The sequence below is a fragment of the Lacerta agilis genome, chromosome 16, assembly GCF_009819535.1.
Source record: "Lacerta agilis isolate rLacAgi1 chromosome 16, rLacAgi1.pri, whole genome shotgun sequence".
In the NCBI taxonomy this organism is placed as follows: domain Eukaryota; kingdom Metazoa; phylum Chordata; class Lepidosauria; order Squamata; family Lacertidae; genus Lacerta; species Lacerta agilis.
Genome location: NC_046327.1, coordinates 3356430 through 3382751, shown reverse-complemented (window position 1 = coordinate 3382751; position 26322 = coordinate 3356430). Strand labels below are relative to the sequence as shown.

General features: G+C 42.8%; 1 protein-coding gene across 8 annotated transcripts in view; it reads right to left on the bottom strand.

Moving 5' to 3' along the window:
• BNC2 (basonuclin 2) overlaps positions 1-26322 on the bottom strand; it is a 363914-nt gene that overhangs the window by 90390 nt on the left and 247202 nt on the right. For all 8 annotated transcript variants that reach the window (XM_033173620.1, XM_033173619.1, XM_033173617.1 and 5 more), the window contains exon 4: positions 21715-21950. In XM_033173620.1, coding sequence (XP_033029511.1) covers positions 21715-21950 — 236 coding nt within the window. The remainder of the gene's footprint in view (positions 1-21714; positions 21951-26322) is intronic.

Genomic DNA, 26322 nt, shown 5'->3' with positions numbered 1-26322 from the left:
AGAGTGAAACACCACTTGCTGCAGTAGGGAAACAGCCTGTTCCCATATGAGATGTGCAAATAATATAATTGCCGAAAGACTGAAGGACAAAAAATAATGGTGAGTGGCTGTCAGGACCATATAACACTGGTCCTGAAAGACCTACACTGGCTCCCAGTACATTAGATTCCACCTAAACATTAGGAAGAATTTCCTGACAGTGAGAGCTGTTCGGCAGTGGAATTTGCTACCAAGGAGTGTGGTGGAGTCTCCTTTGGAGGTCTTTAAGCAGAGGCTTGACAGCCATCTGTCAGGAATGCTTTGATGGTGTTTCCTGCTTGGCAGGGGGTTGGACTGGATGGCCCTTGGGGTCTCTTCCAACTCTAGGATTCTAGGATTCTACATTTCCAAGCACAATTCAAAGTGTCGGTGCTGACTTTTAAAGCCCTAAATGGCCTTGGCACAGTATACCTGAAGGAGCCTCTCCACCCCCATTGCTCAGCCCAGACACGGAGGTCCAGCTTTGAGGGGCTTCTGGTGGTTCCCTCATTGCGATAAGTGAGGTTACAGGGAACCAGGCAGAGGGCCTTCTCGGTAGTGGCCCCCTCCCTTCAGATGTCAAGGAGATAAAGAACTACACAACTTTTAGAAGACATCTGAAGGCAGCCCTGTGTAGGTAAAGTTTTTAATCTTGGATATTTTATTATGTTTCCGCATGCGTTGGAAGCTACCCAGAGTGGTTGGGGGCAACGCAGACAGATGGACAGGGTATAAATAAAATAGTAGTAGTAGTAGTAGTAGTAGTAGTAGTAGTAGTAGTAGAAGAATTCTGTTATATTTCCTCCAAAGCCAAGAATTAGATTTATATTTCTTAAAAAATATCAGCAAATGTGACATATTTTTCTGTATGCTCTCCTCGTGCTTCTGAGCTGTTGGGATCCCCGTTGCATTAGAGTGTCATCTCATTTGGGAGGAAGGGGTACAAGCTGACAAGGCGAAGTGAAGCAAGTGAACAGCAATCAAAATGACATTATAATACACACATACACACGAGCTGAAGAGAAATAACTAAGAAAAGGCGGCGAGTGAGAACTGCTCCAGAGGACACATAAATTTATAATAAAGCCTTACAACACTTAATTATTAATTAGAAAAGAAGGAAGCTTTTATTTAACAAACAGGAAAATGTCACCATCATCCATGTTCAGGCAGAGGGATAATGGCATGGGCTCACTTAATGATTTCCAGAAATGTCCAGTACGTGCGCTTTCAAAACAAAACGACTTCTCCTGTACAGTACAGACAGCATAAAGACTATAGGCGACCAAAGGATGGAATGGCAAGAGCCAGTTCAACCCAAAGTTTTTCCTCCTCAAAAACAGGATACATTATGCCAGAAACTGTACACGAAGTTCTTAAGGAGGGGGAAGTCCTCTTTTCTTTTGCTTATAGATCTTTCCTTCCTAACCACTAGCATGCCTTTAGTTTCACCTGTGTAGACATCTGCAGACTATCTTCTCTCTCTCTCTCTCTCTCTCTATATATATATATATATAAATATATATATAGCTGTGCCCTTCATGTCTGAATCCTGCCTCCAACATGGTGAACTGCTGTCATAGGTGATATCTACACTAGGTAAAGGTAAAGGGACCCCTGACCATTAGGTCCAGTCGTGTCCGACTCTGGGGTTGCGGCGCTCATCTCGCTCTATAGGCCGAGGGAGCCGGCGTACAGCTTCCGGGTCATGTGGCCAGCATGACAAAGCCGCTTCTGGCGAACCAGAGCAGCGCATGGAAACACCGTTTACCTTCCCGCTGGAGCGGTATCTATTTATCTACTTGCACTTTTGACGTGCTTTCAAACTGCTAGGTGGGCAGGAGCAGGGACCGAGCAACGGGAGCTCACCCCGTTGCGGGGATTCGAACCGCCAACCTTCTGAGCAGCAAGCCCTAGGCTCTGTGGTTTAGACCTCAGCGCCACCCGCATCCCAGGCACTACTGATTAGTATCTACACTACTGATTGGTAAACACCAGTGTAACTTCCCAGAAACGAGTTGCAGCTGAATTGAGCCCTCCGATTTGCAGAGTTGCAAGAGACTTGATGCCGTTAACTCACCTATGGGCCTCAAGCGATGTACTCCATTTTAAGAAGAGGTGGTTGACAGGAACATTATTCCCATTAGTGTGCTCCTAAACGAGAGGAATTCCTGCTCTGCAGAGCTTATGCTTGGAGCCTGAATTAAAATCTTTTTGTCCCCTGGTGAACACTTTTAACAACACTGCTTATTCCAATTGAACATGCCATCAATTCCTAAGCAGCCCTTCTCCCAACTATATATAGTTTATAACATGGCTATCACTGATTCGTTTAGAAAACACATTCCAAGGTGCTCTGTAACATACAAGGTCTCCAGCCACCTTCACATTCTCATTCCCTGTGTTCTGCTATATTTTGTTGGAAGCAGCCCAGAGTTTCTGGGACAATCCAGTCAGATGGGCAGGATACGAATTATGGTTATAATTATTGCCAGCAATATTTTTTATGGAAAAAGAGGTGCCTGAACTCACAAGAGATGCCTCCCTTGTTCTCTTAGAATGGTAATGGCGCCCACATGAGAAGTGCCAGAACTGAGTTCCGGCTAAATAAGAGCCCTGATTATTACCATTCCTCAATCATAATTAACCACTCAAGGCTGATACCATTGCTATGCTTTTACTGCAATTAAAAAAAATGTTATTAAGGGTGCAATCCATCCCTACCTCAGGGTGGATCACTTCCTACAGGGGAACAGAGTAGAACTTAAATGCACAGGACCCGGAATGCCATTTATGGTAGGAAAGCATCAGACAGACGTTCTCCTTCTTCCTCAAAGGAGAGAAACTAACCTACTAAATGAACATATAGGGTTTGTGTACACACACACACACACACACACACACTTAATGCATATGGTGTTTTACAGGTTGTTTTCAGACAAACAACAAGTTGACTTAGTCAATGGCAGTCCTTGAAGCAGAAAGCTTTTGTGTTTTTTCTCTCCATGGGTTAACTTAAAAGGTAACTGCTTTGAATGAACACCTGGGCAAGAAATGCACCTGCTATTCCCATGCCACACCTGTAGGACCTTTATTACAATTCGCAAACCCTGCAATACACTCCTAATGATGGCTTTCACCCCTCCCCCCAAAAAATTGCTAAGGTCAAGTGATGGAACTAAATGCCATGATCAAAGCTCTTTAGAAGGTGAGGCAAATTTACTTTTTTCCTCCCACCAGGCAATCAGCAGAGCATCACAATCGATGTGGTGTATCATATAGTATTACGCAAACTTAATTATGCTATATTATGGGTAGTACAAACCACTGGGGTAACATCACCGAGATCAATAGAGCTAACACCAGAAAGGACTCTATGAAGCTTATTGCTCGCACCAGTGGTCGATACAGCCTTTCTTAAAAGGCGAAGAGGAACTTTTGCGAAGATCTGAGTGTCCCACATGCATGGGAATAAGGGTGGGATGAGTCCGGTGCCTAGCTCTGTGAGATGCATCGATGCAATTTCCCGTAAGTGAGAAACTTGAAACAATACAGCTGCCGCGATGAGTGAATAGCTGATGGAGCTTGTGTGAGCTTCCGTGGCAAGCCAGGGCATTGCTCTAGTGTGAATGACAAGTGATGGACCGAATCGCAGGGGAGCTACCAATGAGTTATTAATGGTGACAGGTACACTACCTGGGAGACAGGTTGAGAGGGGGGAAAGATTATTTATAAGCGAATAGTTAACAGCTGTACCTACTGCTAAGCATTACATGGATGCCACAAACTGTAGAATTCAAATCGCGGGTTATTCAAGCACGAACAACTGCCTGTCACCAAACTTGCAGCGCATCGCTACAAATTAAGGTGGGAGAGATGAGACAGGGGCTGGAGCAATGCCTCGAACGGGAAGGCAATGTCATCATGGAAGCCGAGATAAGAACCGAAAAGAGCTGAGATAACTACGAGGTGAATTACGGTTCTTAATAACAACAATGAATTGGCACGAACAGCTTTTTAATTTTTTCCTGGGGGCTTTTCATAGGAGAGCAGATGCTGAATGGATCCAGCACTGGCAAAAATAAATGAGGAGAAAATCGCAGTAAAGGAAAGCGGGGGGTGGGGGGTGGGGAAGAGGGGGGCGGGTGACATGTTCAGAGAAGTTTTCTTTTTAGTGAAAGAAATAATAAACTTCCGTGGTAAAGACTTAACAGACTTCGCCACCGGTGTGATAGCTGATTTGTCAAATCTGTAAGGAAGAGCACCAGCCTGGGAAGAAGCTAAGGAAAGAAATTCTACCTATTGCGGCATTTGAGATGAAGCTGGCCCCACATGCAGTATGAATTCTACAAATATTGGCTGCGTTAATGACTGTGTTTTCTCGCTGCCATAAACTGCAGCAATGCAAATGTGATCCTGGCCCAGCGTAAGAACAAATTCTGAAAGTTTTCCACAAAGGACATGCCTCCCCTATTCAAATCACATAGCACCTACCGTACTTCCTTCTTTCCTGTAAGCTGAAAAGCTAAAGTACAAACCACAATACAATATTGTTCTCTCTCTCTGATGTCTTCCTCAGCATTAAGATTGAGATTCTGAGCTCCTGTAGATTTTCTTATTCTCATGGAATTATGTGCCTTAATGTTGCTATAATAAATATTAAACAATATCTCCATGAGTAACCCTTAAACATAACTGAGGGTTTCTTTTAAAGTAAAGCAGGAGTGAGGAATGTAAAAACAAACCAGCCTTATGCAGCCTGCTTTTCCATAAGGGTCCATCTTTCTTTCGGCCACAAAGGAAGATCTAAACTGGATATTTACCTGGCAGTTTAGCTTTTGGCACGAGCCAGCCAAAGTTGCATATTTTTATGTCTCGGGCAGTGCTTAAGCATTTGCTTGGATGTTCCAAAAGCAGGGTACAGGTGGGTAGCCTAATGCGCTTTATGTTGTGGGAGGGATATTGCTGAAGTGCCTTCAACAGACTTCTCATAATCAAAGAGTTACACTCCATGCTGCCCCACACTCCATGCTGCTGGGTGCAATAGGTCTCCTTGGATTGGTGCCTTCCAGCACCTGCCACAGGATCCTAACAGGCCAAGTCTTGCCTCTCCTTTGTCTCTTGTTTACTGGACTTGGATGATCTTCTGGCCATCACCCTATCCAACCTGTAAGCTCCTTGGATGGTTGCTCATGAGAAACCAGGCAAAACTCCAGCCGTTTCTTTAGTAGTTTTATTGTGCATACTATGTACAGTGCAGAGCTAAAAAGTTCATGTCTCTTTCAACCGTCTGCAGAATCCGGGAGTGGCCCCTTCCGGTTCTGACCCCAACGTAAGAGTTTCGGTATACGAAATCTCCGCCTCCCCTCTTTTCGTTTCACCCCTCTGTGTACTTGGGGCGACGGAAATAGAGTGTCTCCCTCCTCACCCGCTGAGCGAGAGGAGTGCAGGGTCTCTCCAACATCCCCAGAGCCTTGGCTCTCCAGCTCCCGAGCTGCCTGCCCCTCCCCACTGGAGACCTCGCTGCTCCCTCCGCTGGACAAGGAGGTGCTACTGGTCAGGTGGGGCTGAGGCTCTCTGTAGCATCCCAAGAGCCCTTCCACCACCCTGCGCTGAGCCGGGGACAGTTCCCTGACACCCAATGCCACCCTGGAAGCCTCGATCTAAGCCAGGACAGGGAATGTTCTGAAATTCATGGCATTTATATCCCACCTTTCTTCCAATGAGCTCAAGCTTCTCTCTTCCTCCCTGTTTTATCCTCAGAACAACCCTGTGAGGTAGGGTAGGCTGGGAAGCTGTGACTGGCCCAAGGTCACCCAGTAAGTAGTAGGGATTTGCATCATTCAAACTGCTGCATTTCGCCGGAGAGAATGCATAGAAGCAAGAGCCCAGCTTTCATGTATTTAGTTGAGACAGACATGCCATCCATAACTTAATTTGCCCTTGCTTTATCATGGGTGATGTGACCCTCATATTGGTTACAGTCCCTGCAGAACTCTGACAATGCCCAAACCCGTTTCCCTTTCAACTCTACATCTGCTCCAGTTTTGGTATTTGCTGTTCTCACATAGAAGCTCCCTCCAGATCTGCTGTTGAATTTATTTAATGCACCCCTCTGTTTTAAAATTGGGTTTCCCTACACACAATGCTGTGTAGGGGGAAATGGCAGCTCTGTTAATAAAGGCATTCCTCCGTCTTGGGATGATACTTCATTTGTTGCTGCATTCTAACCTATCAACAGTGACTTAAAAGACATTACACACAAAATGTAAGGATAAGGAAGGTACTTTTTACCATATGTGGTGGCCCTGTAAAAAAAGTAAAAGACCTGGGAAATGATATACAATGAATTGAAAAAAATGTTTAAGATAATTTTTGTCAAAAAAAACAGAAGCCTTTTTTACTTGGATTAACAGGGGATGAAATACCAAGGGACTTAAAAAGAGTATATATGTATGCGACAACAGCCGCAAGAATGCTACCTGCCCAGAAGTGGAAAGAAGAGAAGGTACCAACAAAAGAAGAATGGATAACTAAGATGATGGACTGTGCTGAAATGGCAGATGACCGTGAAGATCAGAGATCAGGATGAGAAAAAGTTTGAACAGGAATAAAAGAAATTTATAGACTATTTAAAAGGCCAGTGTAAATATATTAAAACATTAGCGGGTTTGATAGAACATTTATTAAAGTATATAATTGGAAATTAGGATAAATAAGAGGGAAAACAAAGAGTTTGGAGAAATAAAATAAGATGCAAGCAATCGGGGGGAGAAAATTGGAATCTAGGGGAGGGGAGGGGGAAGTCGATATTGTATCTTTGGAAAAGTATTGAATTTATAAAATATTGTGATTATAAAATTTGAAAATAAAATAATAAAAAATAAAAAGACATTATACACACACATCCACAAACACACCCACCCCTCACTTTGTGTATGTATGAGCTAAGTTTGCCTACTATTGGACATTCAGCAGAAGTGGCTACAAAACCCAGGAAGGAAAGAAGGAAGGAAGGAAGGAAGGAAGGAAGGAAGGAAGGAAGGAAAGAAGGAAGGAAGGAAGGACGGAAGGAAGGAAGGAAGGAAGGAAGGAAGGAAGGAAAGCTTTCTGAAAAATTTGTAGGCTTTTGTATGTGTACAGAAGGGGGGGGGGAGAAAAACAAAACAGAAATTCACTTAACCCCATTCACATGTCTAGCCGGCTGATTGTTTAAGTGTGATTTACTTCTTTAATGTATAAACTTCATCACAGAACCATCAGAATGTTTCCATTCAGCAAGCGTAAACAAACAAACAGAAGAGAAGCCACAAAATAATTATAAAACATATGGCGTGCACCACGGCTGTGTTTATTTTATGACAGTTAACTTTATTTACAGTGTAATCTGGGAAGAATTAATTCTCAAAGGACTTTACACAAAATATGGCCAGTTCCCCCCTCCTGCCCCACCTCACCCTCAAACCGCACACACCAGAGTTATGTTGTCAACCCGAGTAAATAAACTGTCCTAAGTGGAAATCTCTTGTTTTCTACAAACAAAATGCAATGCCTTGTTTTTTGTGTAATGGGTTCATTATGAATTCTTGAGTGACAAAAACTATACATTGCCAGCAGCAATAAAAGCCAGGATCCTAGGAAGGACGGCTGGTTTTTATACCATGCCAAAGTTTGGTGGAAACATAACATTTTAAAAGGCTTCCTCTGCCTGAATTTGCTTCTCAAGATGGTCTTGTGTTCACATTAGCCATGTATCTCTACAGCTTGAGAAAAGCTTTGTGCAAATATACTCTCTTTTTTGTTTTTCATAGTCGGTTATTATAGTAACATATTTCCAGAGACATTTGGAAGAGAGCAGTAACTCATTTTAGAAGCTAGTTACTAACTTGGCTCAATGTTTCAGGCAGAAGTATTAAATATTATGCAGGACAGCACCCAAATAACACTGCGTCTCAGGGAAGTTTTCGAGAACCAGGAAGGAAGAGCTTCTTCCCCCAAGTTATGCTTCATAGCAGACCTGGTCTACCCTTGGCCCCTGTCCATACCTTCCCTTCCACACACGAGACACAAATGTAAGACTAAGGTCTAATAGATGTTGGGAAAGCTCAGTTGGTAGAAACAAAATAGAAAATTCTTTCCAGTAGCACCTTAGAGACCAACTGAGTTTGTTCTTGGTATGAGCTGAAGAAGTGTGCATGCACACGAAAGCTCATACCAAGAACAAACTCAGTTGGTCTCTAAGGTGCTACTGGAAAGAATTTCCTATTTTGTTTCGACTATGGCAGACCAACACGGCTACCCACCTGTAACTCAGTTGGTAGAGCATAAGATGCCCAGGTTCGATCCCCACCTTGGGCAAAAAATCCTGCATTGCAGGGGATTGGACTAGAAGACTTGTGTGGTCCCTTCCAACTCTACGTTTCTATGATTTTACAGATTTAATTGCTTTTACTACACTGCTGATGTCTGAGTTACATTGCCATGGAAGCGCAGGGAGTGCTGGTCTCACTTTGGTTCTCGGAGTGCAGCTTGCTCAGCTTTCATAACTTGGAATGCAGTATTCATCACCAGCAGCAGGTTGCATGGAGGGGTGAAGTTGCTTACCTGACCTCCTGGCCAGGTAAGCCTGCCTGATTACCTGGAGGAGGTGTGGCAAGGCAGCAGGGTGCAGTGCAAACACACCAGCAGAATCAATGTGGCATTCCTGCAGGTGTGTTTGCACTGCACTGCCCTATCTGGCTCCTTATCTCTGGGAGGAAAGGTAAGTGCCTTCATCTCACCATGGTGTCTGCTACTGCTCATCACTAGTGTTTGGGTGTTCAGAAGTGTGGTGAAACGTGCCTTCATCACTGAATAGATTTTTCTCAGTTCTGTCAGTGTTTCTGGTTTGATACTATGAGCTTCAATGGGAAAGCTGCACTGCTCCAGCACAGGAATGCCCTTAGTTGTCTATAGTTATAATAATAATAATAATAATAATAATAATAATAATAATAATAATAATAATAATAATAATAATAATTTATTACTTATACCCTGCCCATCTGGCCGGGCCTCCCCAGCCACTCTGGGCGGCTTCCAACAGAATATTCAAAACACAATAAAACACCAAACATTAAAAACTTCCCTAAACAGGGCTGCCTTCTAAAAGTCAGATAGTTGTTTATTTCCCTGACATTTGGTGGGAGGGTGTTCCACAGGGCGGGGACCACTACCAAGAAGGCCCTCTGCCTGGTTCCCTGTAACTTCACTTCTCACAGTGAGGGAACTGCCAGAAGACCCTTGGAGCTGGACCTCAGTGTCTGGACAGTATGACTGGGGTGTGTGGAAACGCTCCTTCAGGTATACTGGGCTGAGGCCGTTTAGGGGTTTAAAGGTCAGCACCAGATATAACAGATCACCTCCCCCAAAATGTGGTAGTGGTGGGGTTTTATGAACATTTCTGTCAGTCAAAAGTAGTGCTACCTTTGGCTTAGTGTGTCTAAACAGGGACACGTGGTTAAGCTCTCTCATCTCTAACCGCAACCTATTTTCAACTTTTAAAATCCACGAATGTACCTCAAGGATTACCTTCGCCCATGGACATTTAGACAATCCTCAGCAGCTTCCCTACAAGTCCTCCCTCTGGAGTCAGGTAGCTGGTGTGGAATGCTCTCCCCAGGGAGGCTTACCTGGTGCTGAGATTGATGTATTTTAAGAGCCAGGTGAAGACCTTCTGATTTGCCCAGGCCTTCTAGACAGAGGTGCCGAGTTGTGCCAACATTGAGGGGGCCCCATGGCATGCCCATGACATCACGTGTGCTCAGGCATAGTGAGTGCGTGACATCATGCCCATCACACAAATGCAGAGGAGGCCAACCTTCAGGAAGTGCTTTGCCAGCATGCCTTCCCAATCATCAAAGTAATGCGCATTGCTCTGGTAAGATTATCAGGAAGTCCAACATGGAGGGGGCTCGGCCCCCATGGAGTTGGCCTACCTGCTTCTCGATGTTTTAGTATTGGATTGTATTTTAATCTAGCTGGCACTAGCTCATTGTGGCTGCTCTGTTTGCTTTGTTTTTTTTTTAATTTCTGCTTTATTGTGTTTTTAAATTATTGTTAGCCACTCTTGAGAGCCTCGGGGCTACAGAGCAGGATATAAAATGCTTAAAATAAAGGTAATGGTTTATTTTATGAGTGCCCGTTGTGGTCAGTTTCCATACCTCATAATAACTGGAGTTACAGGTGCCCTTGAGGTAACAAAAACAAGGGAAGGGAAACACCAATTCCCACATCCTTCCCAAACACGTTTCCCTCGTCTCAAGTCTTGGTAGCTTTTCGCTTGTCATGATGGAAGATTATTATCTTTCAGTTGTAAATGAATCCTTTCTCCATTCTACCTGGGATGTGGATCTTTTTGTTCAGCCAAAACAATCTATTTCCAATCTGCATATATGAAATAAATACACGCCGCTGAAACATGTCTACCCCTCTCTCCCTAACATGTGGCAGTCCTTGGCAAAATACCTAAGTAGTTTCTCAGAGTTTGTATGATGGGGCCATAATTGCTGCACCATTAGCCTGCACTTTTGCCACCTTAATATTCCACTTGCATAAAACCTATTTCTTGGTGGGCAGGCAAAATTGTCCTACTCAGAGTAGACCCACCGGAAGCTAACGGAGATGACTAACTTAGGTTTATGAATTTCAGTGGGTCTGCTATGAGTAGTTCTTAGCTGAGCACAACAGGACCACACATTTCCTGCTGAGACAAACATTAAGATTCTACTGCTCACACAATTTTTCCCTGCCATAAAAATGGCTATGGGTAGTTTTAGAATGTTAAAGCTATGCCCAAAATTCTGATTCAGAACTTTCCAATTCAAAGCAATCATTGTTTATATATATATATATATATATATATATATATATATATATATATATACACATACCCCTAGAACTTTGTAGTTATTGGTTACCAGTGTCTTATAAGGCCAATTGAGCAATTATTGGGAATAATTTTACAAATGCTGGGAATAGTGAGCTGCATAACAAAATATAAGTGAAGCAAACAGAAATACGAAGTTTTAGAACACATTCTAAAACATTCTTAAGTGATAAAGGGAGGGGAGATCTATGTTCTCATATTTGTTTATTGTTTTATTTTTTTAAAAAAAATCTGTCCATATCAATTTTGAACTTATTAAGCATTAAAAGCCATTTCTTGCTACCTTCAGCACTGCACTTCTGACTTCCTTGAAGGCAACAATAAGTGTTAATGACATTTACCCCTTCTGATAAGAGTCATTCTCACTTCACTATTATTATTTGTTATTGCTTAGGACAGGCAGTAGCAGTGCATTGAAAGATCAGCACTGCGAGAGAAACAGCCCCCCCTTGAGATGTCTTAGACTTCAAGAAAAAGCACTAAATCAATGTATGCTAGAGAAACGGAAAGTCTGATTCTTTCAGGACCTTCACAGTTTTTAAAAAGTCGCTGTGGCCCTAAAATTTCAAGACTGCCTAAAGCCAGTGCCATTAGAATACCACAAATGAAAACCAGTCCCTAAATTTCAAGAATTTAGGTACATAGGCGCCCAGATGGGATAAAAACCCAAGCCCGCTTCAGAAAAGATTGTGACAACATTTACTAAAGATTGGAAACGTCCCGTAGACTTTTTGCATGAAAAAGGAAAAGAAATAAAGACATTTGGATTTGAGGAAGATAATGTTTGTTTATAGAAAGTGGTTTTGTTGGGTGATCTATTGGAGTGGGTGGAGGAGCGTCTCCACCCACATCATTCTGCCCGGACACTGAGGTCCAGCTCCGAGGGCCTTCTGGCAGTTCCCTTCCTGCGAGAAGGGAAGTTACAGGGAACCAGGCAGAGGGCCTTCTCGGTGGTGGCGCCCACCCTATGGAACACCCTCCCATCAGATGTCAAGGAGATAAGGAACTATCTTACTTTTAAAAGACATCTGAAGGCAGCCCTGTTTAGGGAAGTTTTTAATGTTTGATATTTTATCATGCTTTTAATATTCTGTTGGGAACCTCCAAATGACAGTCAACTAGGCATGCCCATACTGGAGACCAGTGACTCTCATAAATGGCTTTACTGAGCATGCCCAAGAGAAGGGATAAGTCTTCACAGCTGACACACATAGGTGCTGTTTGGCAAGTTCACCCTGAAGAAAAGTGCAGAATTAGGCTCCCTTCCAAGTAAGTTTTATGATTAAATATTTATTTGGGGTTTTTTAAAAAAAATATATATATGATAAAAGCCACAAATGGTTAAGCAAAATGTATTAAGCTTGATCTTATTTAAATGTTTGAAATCAACCTATATACCCCTTTTTACATTAAACCTGACGTTTTGTTTGTCTTGGTGGCCTTGATCACTAGAATAGCAAAGGGCAGTATGATAAAACACTCCTTGTTATGTTCTGTGGGTTTGTGATTTTTTTTAATAACAGCTGCAGCAAAATAAATACAGACCATGAACTCCAGTCCTGGCACATAAACAGCTTTACAATGTGGTTTTTATGAAGGAAGCACACATGGTTGTGGCTTCGCTTGGAGAGGCTTCCAGTGTCTGTGCCCCAGTAATTCTACCCCACTGTGTTAGGGCTCATCTTTTACACCTTCCCAAAGGAAGCTGGACAGAGGCCTATTAGGTGCACTGCACCATCAAAACAGAAAGAGGGGCGCATAGCTTAGCATTGCACTCATGACAGAATGAATGCTCTGGAGCTTGTGCCAGTCTCCAGCGTGGTTTACACAGCTCTCTTGCTGACACCACACTTTGTTGGTATCAGTTGCGCTTCAATGTGCAGCCCATCTGCGTTAAGCCCTCTCTTCCGGGATTGCCAGGATTGGGGTCACGCTCTCTTCTCCTAAACCACAAACTGTAGCCAGTAACAAACCTTGGCTACAGGTAAGTGTTCAACACGAGAGAGCTAACTAAGATCCTGGGATCCTTGGCTTAACTGCTGCTCCACACTGAGGACAGAGAAGAGAAAGTGGCTGCAGTCTCCTTGCTGGAAGCCAGCACATTCATGCTAAGCCAATGCCATGGTCTAGCTTAGCATTATATGTGAATGTCTGCAAGATCGGCAGCAGGGGGGATATATTGCCTTCATGGCTTGTTTGTGGGCTTCCAGGCAGCATATGGCTAAGAAAAAAGATTCTAGACAGGATGGCTCCATGGCAGATCCAAAAGTGCCGTTCTCTTCTTTCTCTGCTGCTATGAAAAGCTGATTCATGCTTTCACTGTTGACAGAAATGTTAGGTTGATTGAAAATGCAAATGCACAATTAAAAGCATTAATTAACCTTCATTGTGGACACAAAGTTTATATTGCTGCAATATTGCACGCAGACATATATTACATTTATTAAGGGGACAAATGGGTTTAAATATGAGCTAATAAAAGCTTTGCCGCATTTTGTGAGCGTCCGCCCTCACTTCAACACACCTCAACCGGTGATACTCTGCTACCCAAGTTATGTACATATGCATAAAATTACAGGAACCAAGTAACAGGCTTGCTTGCCCGGGTTCCTTACCATATCTCATTGCCCAGCAACACGGTCTACAGCCAACTGCTAACCAAGTCAATATGTTTGGTAAGACTCGTAACAGCTGTTCTAACTTGCCTAGATAATTATTCTCCTATAACCCAGCAAATATTCAGTACACTGTTGTCAAGCATAATAATCACACCGAAGCCTTGAAGGCTATGGTGTGATTGAACTTTAGCCAGATAAAGTGACCTTTAACCTAATGGTGTGTTATAGGGCTTTACAGCATTCAGCTATGTGGCTCGCAGTGTAGCTGTTAACAATCCTGTATATATAAGGACCTAACTACACATGATGCTAAATGTGTCATTGGCAATCATACCTGAGTTTTTTTTATTTTATTTAATATTGTGAGGGCAGGCAGGGGATTTTCCAGAGATCACAGTGTACAGGAAGGGGAAGTTTAACCCTACCTTCCACAGCTGCAATACAGGGGAATCATCCTCATACTGCAGTTAGAGAAGGGAGAAAAGGCCTCTGACTGGTGCCAATGGGAAGTTTTCTTCTGTTACTCATTGAAGCAGAGGGAGGGAGTGATTTTCACCAAAATCATGGCTGGGAAAGGAAGGGTTAAGCCACCCCTCCCCGTGCACTGAGGTCCCCATAGAATATTGGGTGCGTGTAAACTAACCAACTTAGTTTACAGTGAGAGATTTCACTTTCTTGGGTTCCATGATCACTGCAGATGGTGACAGCAGTCACGAAATTAGAAGACGCCTTCTTCTTGGGAGGAAAGCAATGACAAACCTAGACAACATCTTAAAAAGCAAAGACATCACCTTGCCGACAAAGGTCCGTATAGTTAAAGCTATGGTTTTCCCAGTAGTGATGTATGGAAGTGAGAGCTGGACCATCAAGAAGGCTGATCGCCGAAGAATTGATGCTTTTGAATTATGGTGCTGGAGGAGACTCTTGAGAGTCCCATGGACTGCAAGAAGATCAAACCTATCCATTCTCAAAGAAATCAGCCCTGAGTGCTCACTAGAAGGACAGATCCTGAAGTTGAGGCTCCAGTACTTTGGCCACCTCATGAGAAGAGAAGACCCCCTAGAAAAGACCCTGATGTTGGGAAAGATGGAGGGCACAAGGAGAAGGGGACGACAGAGGATGAGATGGTTGGACAGTGTTCTCGAAGCTACTAACATGAGTTTGGCCAAACTGCGGGAGGCAGTGAAGGATAGGCGTGCCTGGCGTGCTCTGGTCCATGGGGTCACGAAGAGTCGGACACGACTGAACGACTGAACAACAACAAAACTAACCAAAAGCCACCAATGTGATTGCTTGGAAATGCATTTAGCATCACCTATAGTTAGGTTGTAGGTGTTTCAGATTCCTCTGTAAAGATATGAGAGCTTCTTAGCTGTGCATCTATCTATCCCACGGTGCAGCTGTAACTTTTAAAAACTCATCGAAACATGGGTAGAGCCCCAGGTCGGTGGTGCAGGACATGCATTGCCTGTACAAGGTCCCAAATTCAATCCCTGGAATTCCTCCAGGTAGATCTGAGAAAGATTCCTACCTGAAACTCTGGAGGCTCAATGTACTGAGCTAGCTAGACCAATATAATTCAGCAGAAGTCAGCTTCCTCAGTGAGGAAGTGTAAAGAGGACGGGAAAAGCCTCACACACCCCCATCCTCAATCCAGTCTCGGGGTCTCTTCCAACTCTACAATTCTATGATTCTAAGTTTAGCTTGAGCAACTAGCCTCTCCCAGGCCAAGACTTTAAGAACAGCAGAAGAAGCTGGGAAGGGAGAGGAGGAGTTCAGGGATGTTAAAAATTAATAATTTTATAAGTTGTGTGTCTTTGTGTCTCAATTTGATCCTTTTTACATGGTTTTTGTATGTATTGTGGTAGTTCATGCATTGTGACCTGCAGTTATTTTTTAATTGAAAATAGTTTAATATTTATTTATTGTAATTGTTAAGAGCTAATTTCTGTTTAGTTATTATTTGCTGACATTTCGAGAGTTAATTCTATTGTGCACTATTATATTCTAATACAGGGGCCAGCAACCTTTTTCAGCCGTGGGCCGGTCCACCGTCCCTTGGACCATGTGGTGGGCCGGACTATATTTTTGGGGGGGTGGGGGGTGGGGGATGAACAAATTCCTGTGCCCCACAAATAACCCAGAGATGCATTTTAAATAAAAGGACACATTCTACTCATGTAAAAACACGCTGATTCCTGGACCGTCCACGGGCCAAATTCAGAAGGCGATTGGGCCGTATCCGGCCCATGGGCCTTAGGTTGCCTACCCCTGTTTTTTTTAATTGTTTGCTTATCATATACAACGTAATTAATAACAAAATTCAGAAAACTAAAGAAAAATATACAAAGTATACACTCGACCAATACCTATATACCATATTACATAAACAAATATCTGTATATCATATTACAAAAATAATACCCCCCTGTTCTAATAGATTGTTGAATATTACTTTACTTGATATACTCTGGACCCTCTGGATATGGATTCAATTCGTTCTGGGGGTCAGTGCGCACCCCGAAAAATCCATAACCAGAGGCACTGCTTCTGCGCACATGCACTGCACGATAGAGCACTACTGCACATGCGGCAAAACCCGGAAAAATACTTCCTGGTTTGCTGCTTTCGCAACCCGAAGATTATGCATCCAGAGAGGTACGTAACCCGAGGGTCCACTGTAGGTCATTCCATTTTAAAGTTATGTCTTCTTATGGCCTTCTGCATTGGATCAGATTATTATAAGGTGTGTGTTCTTTGTTGTTACTGCCTTGTGTACAGTAATACAGAAAGGTGGAATACATATTAACAATGAAATGGAAAAGAAAGAAGAGAAGAGAAGAGAAGAGACCTAACTTGCTTTAAGCAAACTTCCTATGTTCCTAAAGTAAATTGTCAGGATTCTGACCACCTGATTGTCAATCCTAATCATAGTTAGGTACCAATTGAATGGCAAAGACCTAGGTGACAACCATATCCATATGTCATGTTATATTATATTTTGTTTCTGTGCCAAGTTCTGGCCACAACTCAAACAATACAGTGCAATTTAATAACGAAATTATCTCAAAAACCAAATACTTCCGCCCCCTTGCTGGAGGGCAGGGGAAGAAGGATCCCAAACATGGGAGAAAGAGCAGTAGCAAGGATCCTAGGTGGTGTTGGTGAGAAAGCATGGTGCCTGTTCTTCAAAAGTTGTAGTGCTGGAGAAGTGCCTTTGCTGTTTACGATGCAACAGAACTAACAGTCTGCAACAAGTTATGCTGCAGATCAGTCCTGCAGATATACAGTCATTCCAGCAGGTAATTAAAAAGCAGGCATTGGCCTCTTTCTGCAACACTTACTCACTACAATGAGACGACCCCCCCCCCTCCAAATTTACCATGAAGAAGTTGCAGGAAATGGTGGGTTTTTTTGTGATTTTCGCTCTTGAAAATAAATGCATTTTAACCTCTACATAGAAAACTAGTCTACTTAGGATGCTAGCCTTTTTACTCACCTTTTATTATTCAGACCCCAGGAATTTACACTTAAGTGCATAAGCACACATGGCATCGTTTAAGAGAGAAATGTACATCTGTGTTCACAAGGCATAGGCCTCAATCTAAAGCATATGTACGTGAAGGCACATATCCACATTTTCAGAGAAGAGGGGAAATCAGTGATAATCTTTACATAGGATTTTTTTTAAATTACATTTAAAGCACCCGTAATCATTTAACCCTTAAAAGAAAAATTTATAACATTTAAACAACTTATTTTATTCTAACATATTTGCAATTTGCTTTATTTACGTGGTAGTCTCAGTTTGTCCGAAGCTCTTGAGGACAGAGTAAAAAGAGGGAACGAAAAGATTATTAGAATCTATCTAACATTTAGTCTATTGTTGGCATCCACATAAATTTCTTCCAGAGTAGGTAGGCAAAGCAGAACACTGAAATAGGGAACAGGCTCGTTTGTCACAAGATGTATATTGTGCCTCATATTTCAGGTTCTAGAAATTATAGAAACCTACCATTTCTTTAAAAACACACACAAATGAAATCTGGGGATTTGGGGATTGCGATGCATTGGGGAGACAGACTGCCCTCCGTTCCCCAAATGAAGCTGGCACCGTGATGTGTAAGATTATATTCTACTGATTTCAATGGAAATGATAACTTATGCTGCCTTGGAACGTGAAAGATGGAACTGTTCCAGAGTTCAAAGCAAGTCATAGCTACTATGGTATAAATCCAGCATGAAATATTGAAGATTGTTTGTACGCAACTGTCAGGGATAGAGGGACTACTCGGGAGGAGCAGGGAGAGACAGAGGAGCAAGCCAGAGCTGGGAGAAAAGATAGCAATTCCTCCAGGGAAGGGGAGTCACTGGGTTATAGAGAACAGCCACCCATAATCTCCACAGATTCATCTCCCAGCTCAAGCCCCCGTCAGGAAATGTCTCCGGAAGAGGGGGAGATGGCTGGCTCTGGTATGGCAGGGCAAATACCAAGAGCAGTCAGTCTCAGACAGGAAGAAGTGACAAGGGGGGGAAGGAGGCGACGCAGACGTCATTTTAGAGTGCCGAGCCGTTGGCTTTGTTGGCGGGGGGGGGGAAGCCCGCCACTCCGGGAAACTGAAACTAACTGAGCAGTCGTGCTCCAGAGACTCTGTGATTACATTATGGACAATAAATAGTTTTAGCTTACCTGAAGGCTTGTCGTTACTCATGAGCAACATCTAAAGGGAAGAGCAATCCCTGACAGCAACAAATGAATGTGGTCGTTCCACTGATCAAAAGGATGTAGTCCCCTTTTGCCTGTTCCCATAGGAGCCAACTCCTAGGGGCCGTGGGGGCTTAGCCCCCCACAATAAAATATTTGAGGGGGCCAGGCCCCCACAAGGTTGATGGGCATTCCCATTCAAATGGTGTGTACGCACTGTGTCATGTGATCGATTATGCGGGGAAGGGCTTACCTGCGCCCCCACAATGTTTGGTTCAAGTTGGCACTCCTGCCTGTTCCAAAGGAAAATTGTCCCCATGCATTCCAAACATGTTACTACGGTATGTACATGCACTGGAGTTGTGGATCTTCCTCTGGGTCTCCAGGGAGCTGACGCATCTTGACTCTAGCATATAAGCATATAAATTGTGGGAATACACTCCGTGGGTGTCTCTGCACCCGCGATTATTTGTATCTGGTTAATGTCAATAATATGCACTACTTAACGTATTCTTCCGAGTAAAAGCGAAAGTGAAAGCAGGGCTCAGTAGGCGTCTTGCCACTGAGATCCCTCCGCTTAGACTTTTTGGCTCCAAAGGTTTAAACTTGTTAATGGTCAGTTAATCTGCTTCCCGCCCTTTTCAAGGGCAGCAACAGTGTTCTGATTGGTAAAAGTATTGATCATGACGTTGCTTGTTCGTTGTCAATAAAAGGCTGCGGCTCCCCGTTTTGGGCAGATAGTCAGGATTGATCAGTCGTTCAGGTAGTCAGGGTTTTTTGGGGGAACGGGTTGGTTGGGTTGGTAGCGCGTGCAGGAGGTAGAGAGGTTAGCTTGCGGAAGAATTGGCGGTAAAGGCTTAGCTAGCTTTAGCTTTAGCATAGGTTAGCTTGCGGAAGAATTGGCGGTAAAGATTTAGTTAGCCTAGAGATTGCGGAAGAATTGGCGGTACAGGGTCGGCTAGTTTAGGTAAGCTTAGAACAGTCGAGGCATAGAGAGAAGTAGAAGCCCATGCGGGTTAGCCAAAGCCATCAAAAGAAACAATGGTTGTCTGTCTTTATTTCGTCTTAATTTAAATTTTTCATAGCTTACTAGCGCTCTTGCTTGGCCGTAATTCTGGCCACCTTTTATTTGGGTACGTTACTTAAGGGAACAATTTAGGAGGTCGCAAGTGCTTTCAGGTTCATCTTCGAGGCACCTTTTATCCGAACTACTCACGCACCCTTCAGATTCAGCCTGGTGGACAACGGCGTGGTGTGAGTTAACCTCCGGAATTACCGGCCGTCCCGTTCGCAGGCTTGGCCGGCGCCCATGCAAGGACGCACGTGAGGCGCTGGCCGCAGATCCCCAGCAACTGGTATCCCGTGTGCAGTTGACCCTGTCCTGCACGCGGGAGGCTCCAGCAAAGAATCCCCACAATAAATACCAACACATGGACACAAAATGCCAGCTCATCTCTGTTTTCCATCCATCCTGAGTGGTCTAGCTGAATACAAACTTGATCGTGGCTGCTTTCTTTTTACAAAACTCCCTAATGTTTAGCAGCATGTTCAATCTCACAACCGACCTGGTTGCAACTCCTGCAACATTTACCAACGAGTAGAAGTAGGCACACTGCAAGGAGAAGAGACTTCGTTGATGTATGATGTGGAGGAAGGTATGCTTCAGGTAGCAGTGGATGGCCAGAACATGGGTATTACAAATACCCAAGTGTCTGTGTAATGTGAAATGCGTTCAGATCAGAAACTTCCAGAAACCCCAGTCATGGTGAAGTTTGCATTAAGGGATTCAAGGCTGCAGCGCTAAGCATTTTTACCAGTGAGTAAGCCGCACTATGTGGACTTACCTCTGAGTAAAAAGGCACTGGGTGGCATTGCAAGAATGACTTCAGGTGCACACTGCCAGCTGAATGCTGTCACTTCTGTGTTCAGCTGGCAGCAGTCCTTGCATTCCCCCCACCACCTGCCTTTAGAAGAACAACCAGCAGCTGAATGCATCTGAGACAGCTCCACATGATTGTTTAAACACAGAAGGCTTTCTTGCTTTCTTTTTTCTTTCCAATCCCTGGAGATTATTCTCTCTTCACTACTTGCTTTAGGCTGCTATCAAATACACACTTACCTGGAAGTAAGCGCAACTGAACTCAATGGGCTTATTTCTGTGCAGACATTTAAAGGAATCCACGGCATAATGATACTGATATGTATGTGTTAATTGTAAAGAAGGTTAACACAGGGCTACCATATTTCAAAAAGTAAAAATCAGGACACCCCAAAAGTCGGTGAGCGATTTTTCAATTGACTCGTCTAAGATCCAAGACAAAGTGCCACCTTTTGGAAATTTCCCCTGGACGTCAATTCTACCTTTGAAATCCCTGTGAAAATCCCAGGAAAATCTGGATGTATGACAGCCCTAGTAACAACTTGGGTGCGTGGAAATCTGGTGGTTTTCAATTTAGGCTGTAGAGAACAATGGTGGGACCTTAAACCTTGGTTGGATTCCTGTATAAGGGCTTTCTATGCCATCATATGAACAAATACTACTAGGAACAAACTACTAGGAATACCTTTCCAGCACCACTGACCACAATCAAATTTTATCATGAGCCAAGGTGGTGTAAGAAACCTACATATTTTAATGGAATGCAATTAATACAATTTGGGCATTCATTTGTATTAATCTTGCAGATACTAAACCATAGCTAATGAGCATGGTATGTGTGTACAGTCAAGAGGACTAATTCAAGTGAGCTAAAGATAATTTCATTTGAACTCTCATTTTTCTGATTCTTTAATAATGTTTATTTCAAGCTCAGTCTATGAGAGCTACATGTCTTCCTTGATTATTATAGGAACACGGACACCCTTGCGGATCCATAAAACATTTGCGAGTCATAGGCTGCTTCAGGACTGTTGCTGTTTTACTGGCGGGATTCTGTCGCACACCAGCAAACTCAGGTTGCACAATTAAAGTGGATTTGGCACACACGCACAACAAGTCTTTGGGCAAGGAAAGGGAATTTCTCTACTAAGAAAAGTGGTGAGAAAATGCACTGAAAGAGTGGGATGCCGTTTGTTTGTCGTGACACTGCATGACCTCACCAAAAACCAAATCACCATCAATGCTCAATAAGCTGTGGATATTGTATAAACTTTGTACAAACAAACAGGGATGAATAAACAGGTAATCTGGAAGTAACTGTATGCTCTCCCCCACCCCAACATTCCTGCTAGGCTGTAAAGATATACAATATGAATGTTATCGGGTACTTCTCCATAGCAGTAAGATTGGTCAAAACCTTCATTAGCAACAATTCCCCTTCCCTCCCATCTCCGTTGCACACGGCATAATGAATTCACCCTACACTGCAAATAAATGTCAAAGCTAAGAGGTTGGGATTTTTAGTTCAGGAGTCATCATTCACCCATTGCACTAGGTTGGTTCCTACCTGAAGGATGTAACCCCGGACGTAGTCCCGAAGTGTCCAGCCCAAACCATGCAGGATGTGGAGCACTTCTTCCTGCTTCAAGACGCTGAAGAGTCGGTCCAGCAATATCTTCAGTCTCACTGGAACGGCCTGAGTCCCGTAGAGCATTAGGCTGCTGATGTCAAACACTACGTTGGATTGTACAATCTCCACTTGAGTTGGGTGGTACAGGTGCTGCGTGCTAAGCTTGTCCAAAGCTAGGAGGGAAGAAGACAGAGAGTTGAGGAGAAAAAAATAAATTCAATCTAACACTTAAGCATAGAGTGTGAATTTCTACACAGAGGCCTCGGTCGGAGTTATCGTTAAACAAAAAAAAGAAGGAGGGGAAACCTGAAGGCGAGGTGGATAAAACACATATTATTTGGATGTGGGACCATCATGGATTTCAAATCCCTGCTAGACACTGGTATGCAACATATATATTTTAAACTGAATTTCTTGCAACCTCCTTTAAAAAAACTTTTATGGCTCAATACCTTAATTATTAAGAGAGGAAGAACAGATGAAACATACTTCAACAACAGTGGCATTCACTAAGAAGCTGTCACTTGCAATAGAATTTAATAATGTGGATGAACTTTTAATCGCTTAAAAAAATTAAGCTTACCATGTTGCCTGGAAGACAATTTTTTCATACATAGGTGCAAATTCAATTGCACACCTACGCAACAACACTTTCCTAAAACCATGCCCTATTGCTTCCCCCCCCTTTTCCTCCAAAAACTCCAAAAGCAGCCTAACCTTCTGACAGACCCACTTTTTGTCATATGAGCATAAGGACTAAATAACCAGACTTAACACAACTTCCTATATGCGGTCCATGGAGAAACCTAACCATGGGTTAGAAAAATGCCCAAAAGTTCTAGTTCTGAACTGTTCAGTTTACTTCTAGAAGACAGAAAACCAGAGATTACAGCTTTAGTCGCAAAAGTTTGCACAACAGCCTAGAAAATACGTCAGTTGTTCTTACCTCCTGGGTCAGCGTAGACCATTTATCTCACTTTTAAATTACTAAGTCTTCAATTTTCCTTTTTCCTTTATTTTATTTTCCTTTATTTTATCCTTACTAGTATTTGTTGTATTAAATAGAGTACAGTGGATTTTAATATATATCAACATCTCTATACTAAAAATGGAGGGGATCAACCCATTTCTGGTCTGTATCGATTTTTCAGTGTGCCAATTCACTATTTACTTATTAGTTAAATTTATGTCTTGCCCTTCCTCCAAAAGGATCTCAGGATGGCAGGTCCATTCTGAATTGTTTCTGTATTAATCTGATATATTTGTACAAAATTTTGATGCATGCAATTGGACAACATTTTATTAGAAACATATACCTCTTTTGGGAGCAAAATCTGAAGGATGGTACTGAAGGATGTATTTGTTCAGGAGGTGTGAAATGGATCACTTTGCTATAAATACTGTAAAGGTACAATTCTCCTCCATCCCTTCTATACCTAGAGCAGGAATCCACCAGCACTCAATGGCTTTTTACCATGCAGTTAACACAGCAAAATCAAACTCTTCACACAAACAAAATACTTGTGGTATCCCTGTACTTTGCTATACCGAATGACTACCATGCATGAACTTTGATATCCAACTTCACCACCACCTGCCACAATCTAGCTGTACAGGAAATATTGCTGGAGTAGACAGGGAAGGGGACCATGACAAATGCCATTTCAGAGCACATATGGCCCCCATGACAACTTTGAAGTTCGTTTAATAAGAAAGAGGACTCATTAACGCTTCATTATGTAAAATGCAGTGAACTTGCTCTATGGTACTATATATACAGTATATATACACACACAGAGAGAGAGAATGGAATTTTGTCAGCCTTTAAAATAATGTTGTAGGGGGTCCTCTACCTCCTCCTGCAGTTTGGTATCTTCTTTGCTTGTGGTCACTGGAGAGTTCATGTACTCTTGATAAATTGCTTTCTTCCATCCACAGCGTAAATGCCCTTATCATTTCCCTGCTGGCTTCATTCAGCACATCTGCCCTGAGGGACACTTTGTCAAAGAGTTCTGGTTTCCCCGTACTTCATTTCTTGCTGCTGATTTGTCTGATCTTTCCTATTCTAGCAGTTTAGTCAACCTTGAATAAATAGGTTTTTAAAAATTAATTTAAAGTTCGCAAAAGATAAGGGATTGTTAAGCTTGGGGATTGAAGTCCTCTGTCTCTCCGCAGAGCATTCGCACTGCAGAAGTATGAAGGGCGGCGTTCTGCCAAATACTCTCAAAAATATTATTTTTTTAAATTCAAATTTACAAGACAGCCAGAGAGAGCGACAGCTTTTCTATATAATCACTAATGGTGGCATTGCTACAATATATAGATGTATTTCAATGCAAGAACAGCACACCTTTGGAAACTTGATTACTTACTGGATGAAAAAAAGCCTTTCAGATATAACATTCCCAACCTTCCAAGTATGGGGAGGAGTGTGTGTATTTGCTGCGGGTTCTGGCACTCCCACCCCAGCCAAATTTCCACTCTCTTTCATCACAATTCGCTAGCTACTGCTGTGCCCTCCAGGTATTACAGACTACAACTTCCATCAATCCCAGGGCGGGCCAGCATGGCTAACTGTCAAGGACGATGGGAGATGTAATCTGGTACACCTGAAGGGCACCATGTTGGCCACTCCTGGAATAGCACCACACCTGCACTAGTGAAAATCAGATTAGGGTTTGAAAATCCACTTCCAATAGTAGTTTCTAACACAGTTTACATAAGCAACCCCACTTAGAATTAACCACAGTTAGCACTGATGAAGACAGAGAGATTAAGGCAGGCTTCCTCAACCTCGGCCCTCCAGATGTTTTGGGACTACAACTCCCATGATCCCTAGCTAGCAGGACCAGTGGTCAGGGATGATGGGAATTGTAGTCTCAAAACATCTGGAGGGCCAAGTTTGAGGAAGTCTGGATTAAGGCATTCCACAGAAGGGAGAATGGATTCATGTAGGAGGGCGGAGATAGACTGAGCCTCTAGCATGTTCCCAATTGCTTGTCCAAAAGCATCACATATGCACCAGGCCTTAATCCAGGCTTCCTCAAACTCAGTCCTCCAGACGTTTTAAGACTACAGTTCCCATCATCCCTGACCACTGGTCCTGCTAGCTAGGGATCTTGGGAGTTGTAGGCCCAAAACATCTGGAAGGCCGAGTTTGAGGAAGCTTGCCTTAATCGGTAATGGAAAATGCTTAAAGGCTTTGGTGCTGGGGGAAATTCCTTAAGCACCTCTTTAGGCTTATTCTTTTAGCGCTTGAGCTTATTTTTCGTTTTATTTTTCTTTAAAGTCAAGAGGTTGTATTTGTATAACCACAAGCCTGAGGTGTGACTTGGGGAAAGGTGAAGATTTGTTAAGGATCTTGGATCCCGCTCAGAAAAAGAACTTTTAGAGCTGTTTAAAGTCTGAAGTATGCAATCATCTGAATATACAGAGTAGCAAAAGAGGATATAACTGCTGTTGTGTGAGGCATTACACGCACACAGAGCTATTTAGAGTTAGGAAATATACTTTGACAACTTAACCTTGGCTTGCATTTTTTCAAACAAAACTGATAAAGACACCTCAAGCCCACTATGGTTATGAGAGAGCTCCAGTAGAGATGCAGTCTATATTTAACTGTGATTATATATGGGGACACAGAGACAGACAAAAAACAGCAGACTTGTTGGGAAGATACAGGGGAGTCCCATATGCCCTGAGAGTCTGTCCCTGTGCCTTGGGAATGGTTGTCAACCAAACACATTCTCCTGACCTGTCCATTTTATGTAGACCTTAGACAAAAACTGATAGCTCCACTCTTAGGCCACCTTAGCCTGGTAGATAGAGAATGTCAGGTTTCGTTTTTGGTGAACAATTTTACTGGTACCACAATCTTTGAGGTGGCCAAATTTCTCCTTTTTTTTTGGCCCTTAAACGACGCAAGGTTAAAATCGATAGTATCGATATGGGTCTTTATGTATAATCTACTTTTAGTGTATGTTTTAGTGTAAACCCCTTTGAGTTGTCTCAGGTGTTTTAAAATTTGTATGGATAATGATTGTGTTCTGACTGACGGTCAAATAAATTGTTGTTGTTGAGACAGACAAAGAGAGAGAAAGAGCGCTTACAAGTGTTTTTTAAATTGTTTTCAAACTTCTTCTTCTTCTTCTTCTTCTTCTTCTTCTTATTATTATTATTATTACCACCAACCCTGGGACCTTATGGTAAAGGACCGGTGTGGTAAGAAATATAATAAATAGATTAGAACAGGGGCGCACGTGATCTATTTTAAATGTAACAATCCTATTCCTGTCTATTCAGAAGCAAGTCCATTGAATTCAATGGAGCTCACTCTCAGGCAAGTGTGGTTAGGATTGCAGGCTAAGCAGAAATTTCTAACTATTGCTAACAGCTGGTTCAAACTATGTAGGAACTTGCTTTCGTTCAGTAAGTTAAAGAGGCGCCACTTCCTGGTGTTTTGTTTCGTGACTATGTTGATTCTACGGAATAGATTCTGTTGTGGCTTTATTATCTACTTTGATAGAGTGAACAGTGGTATATAAA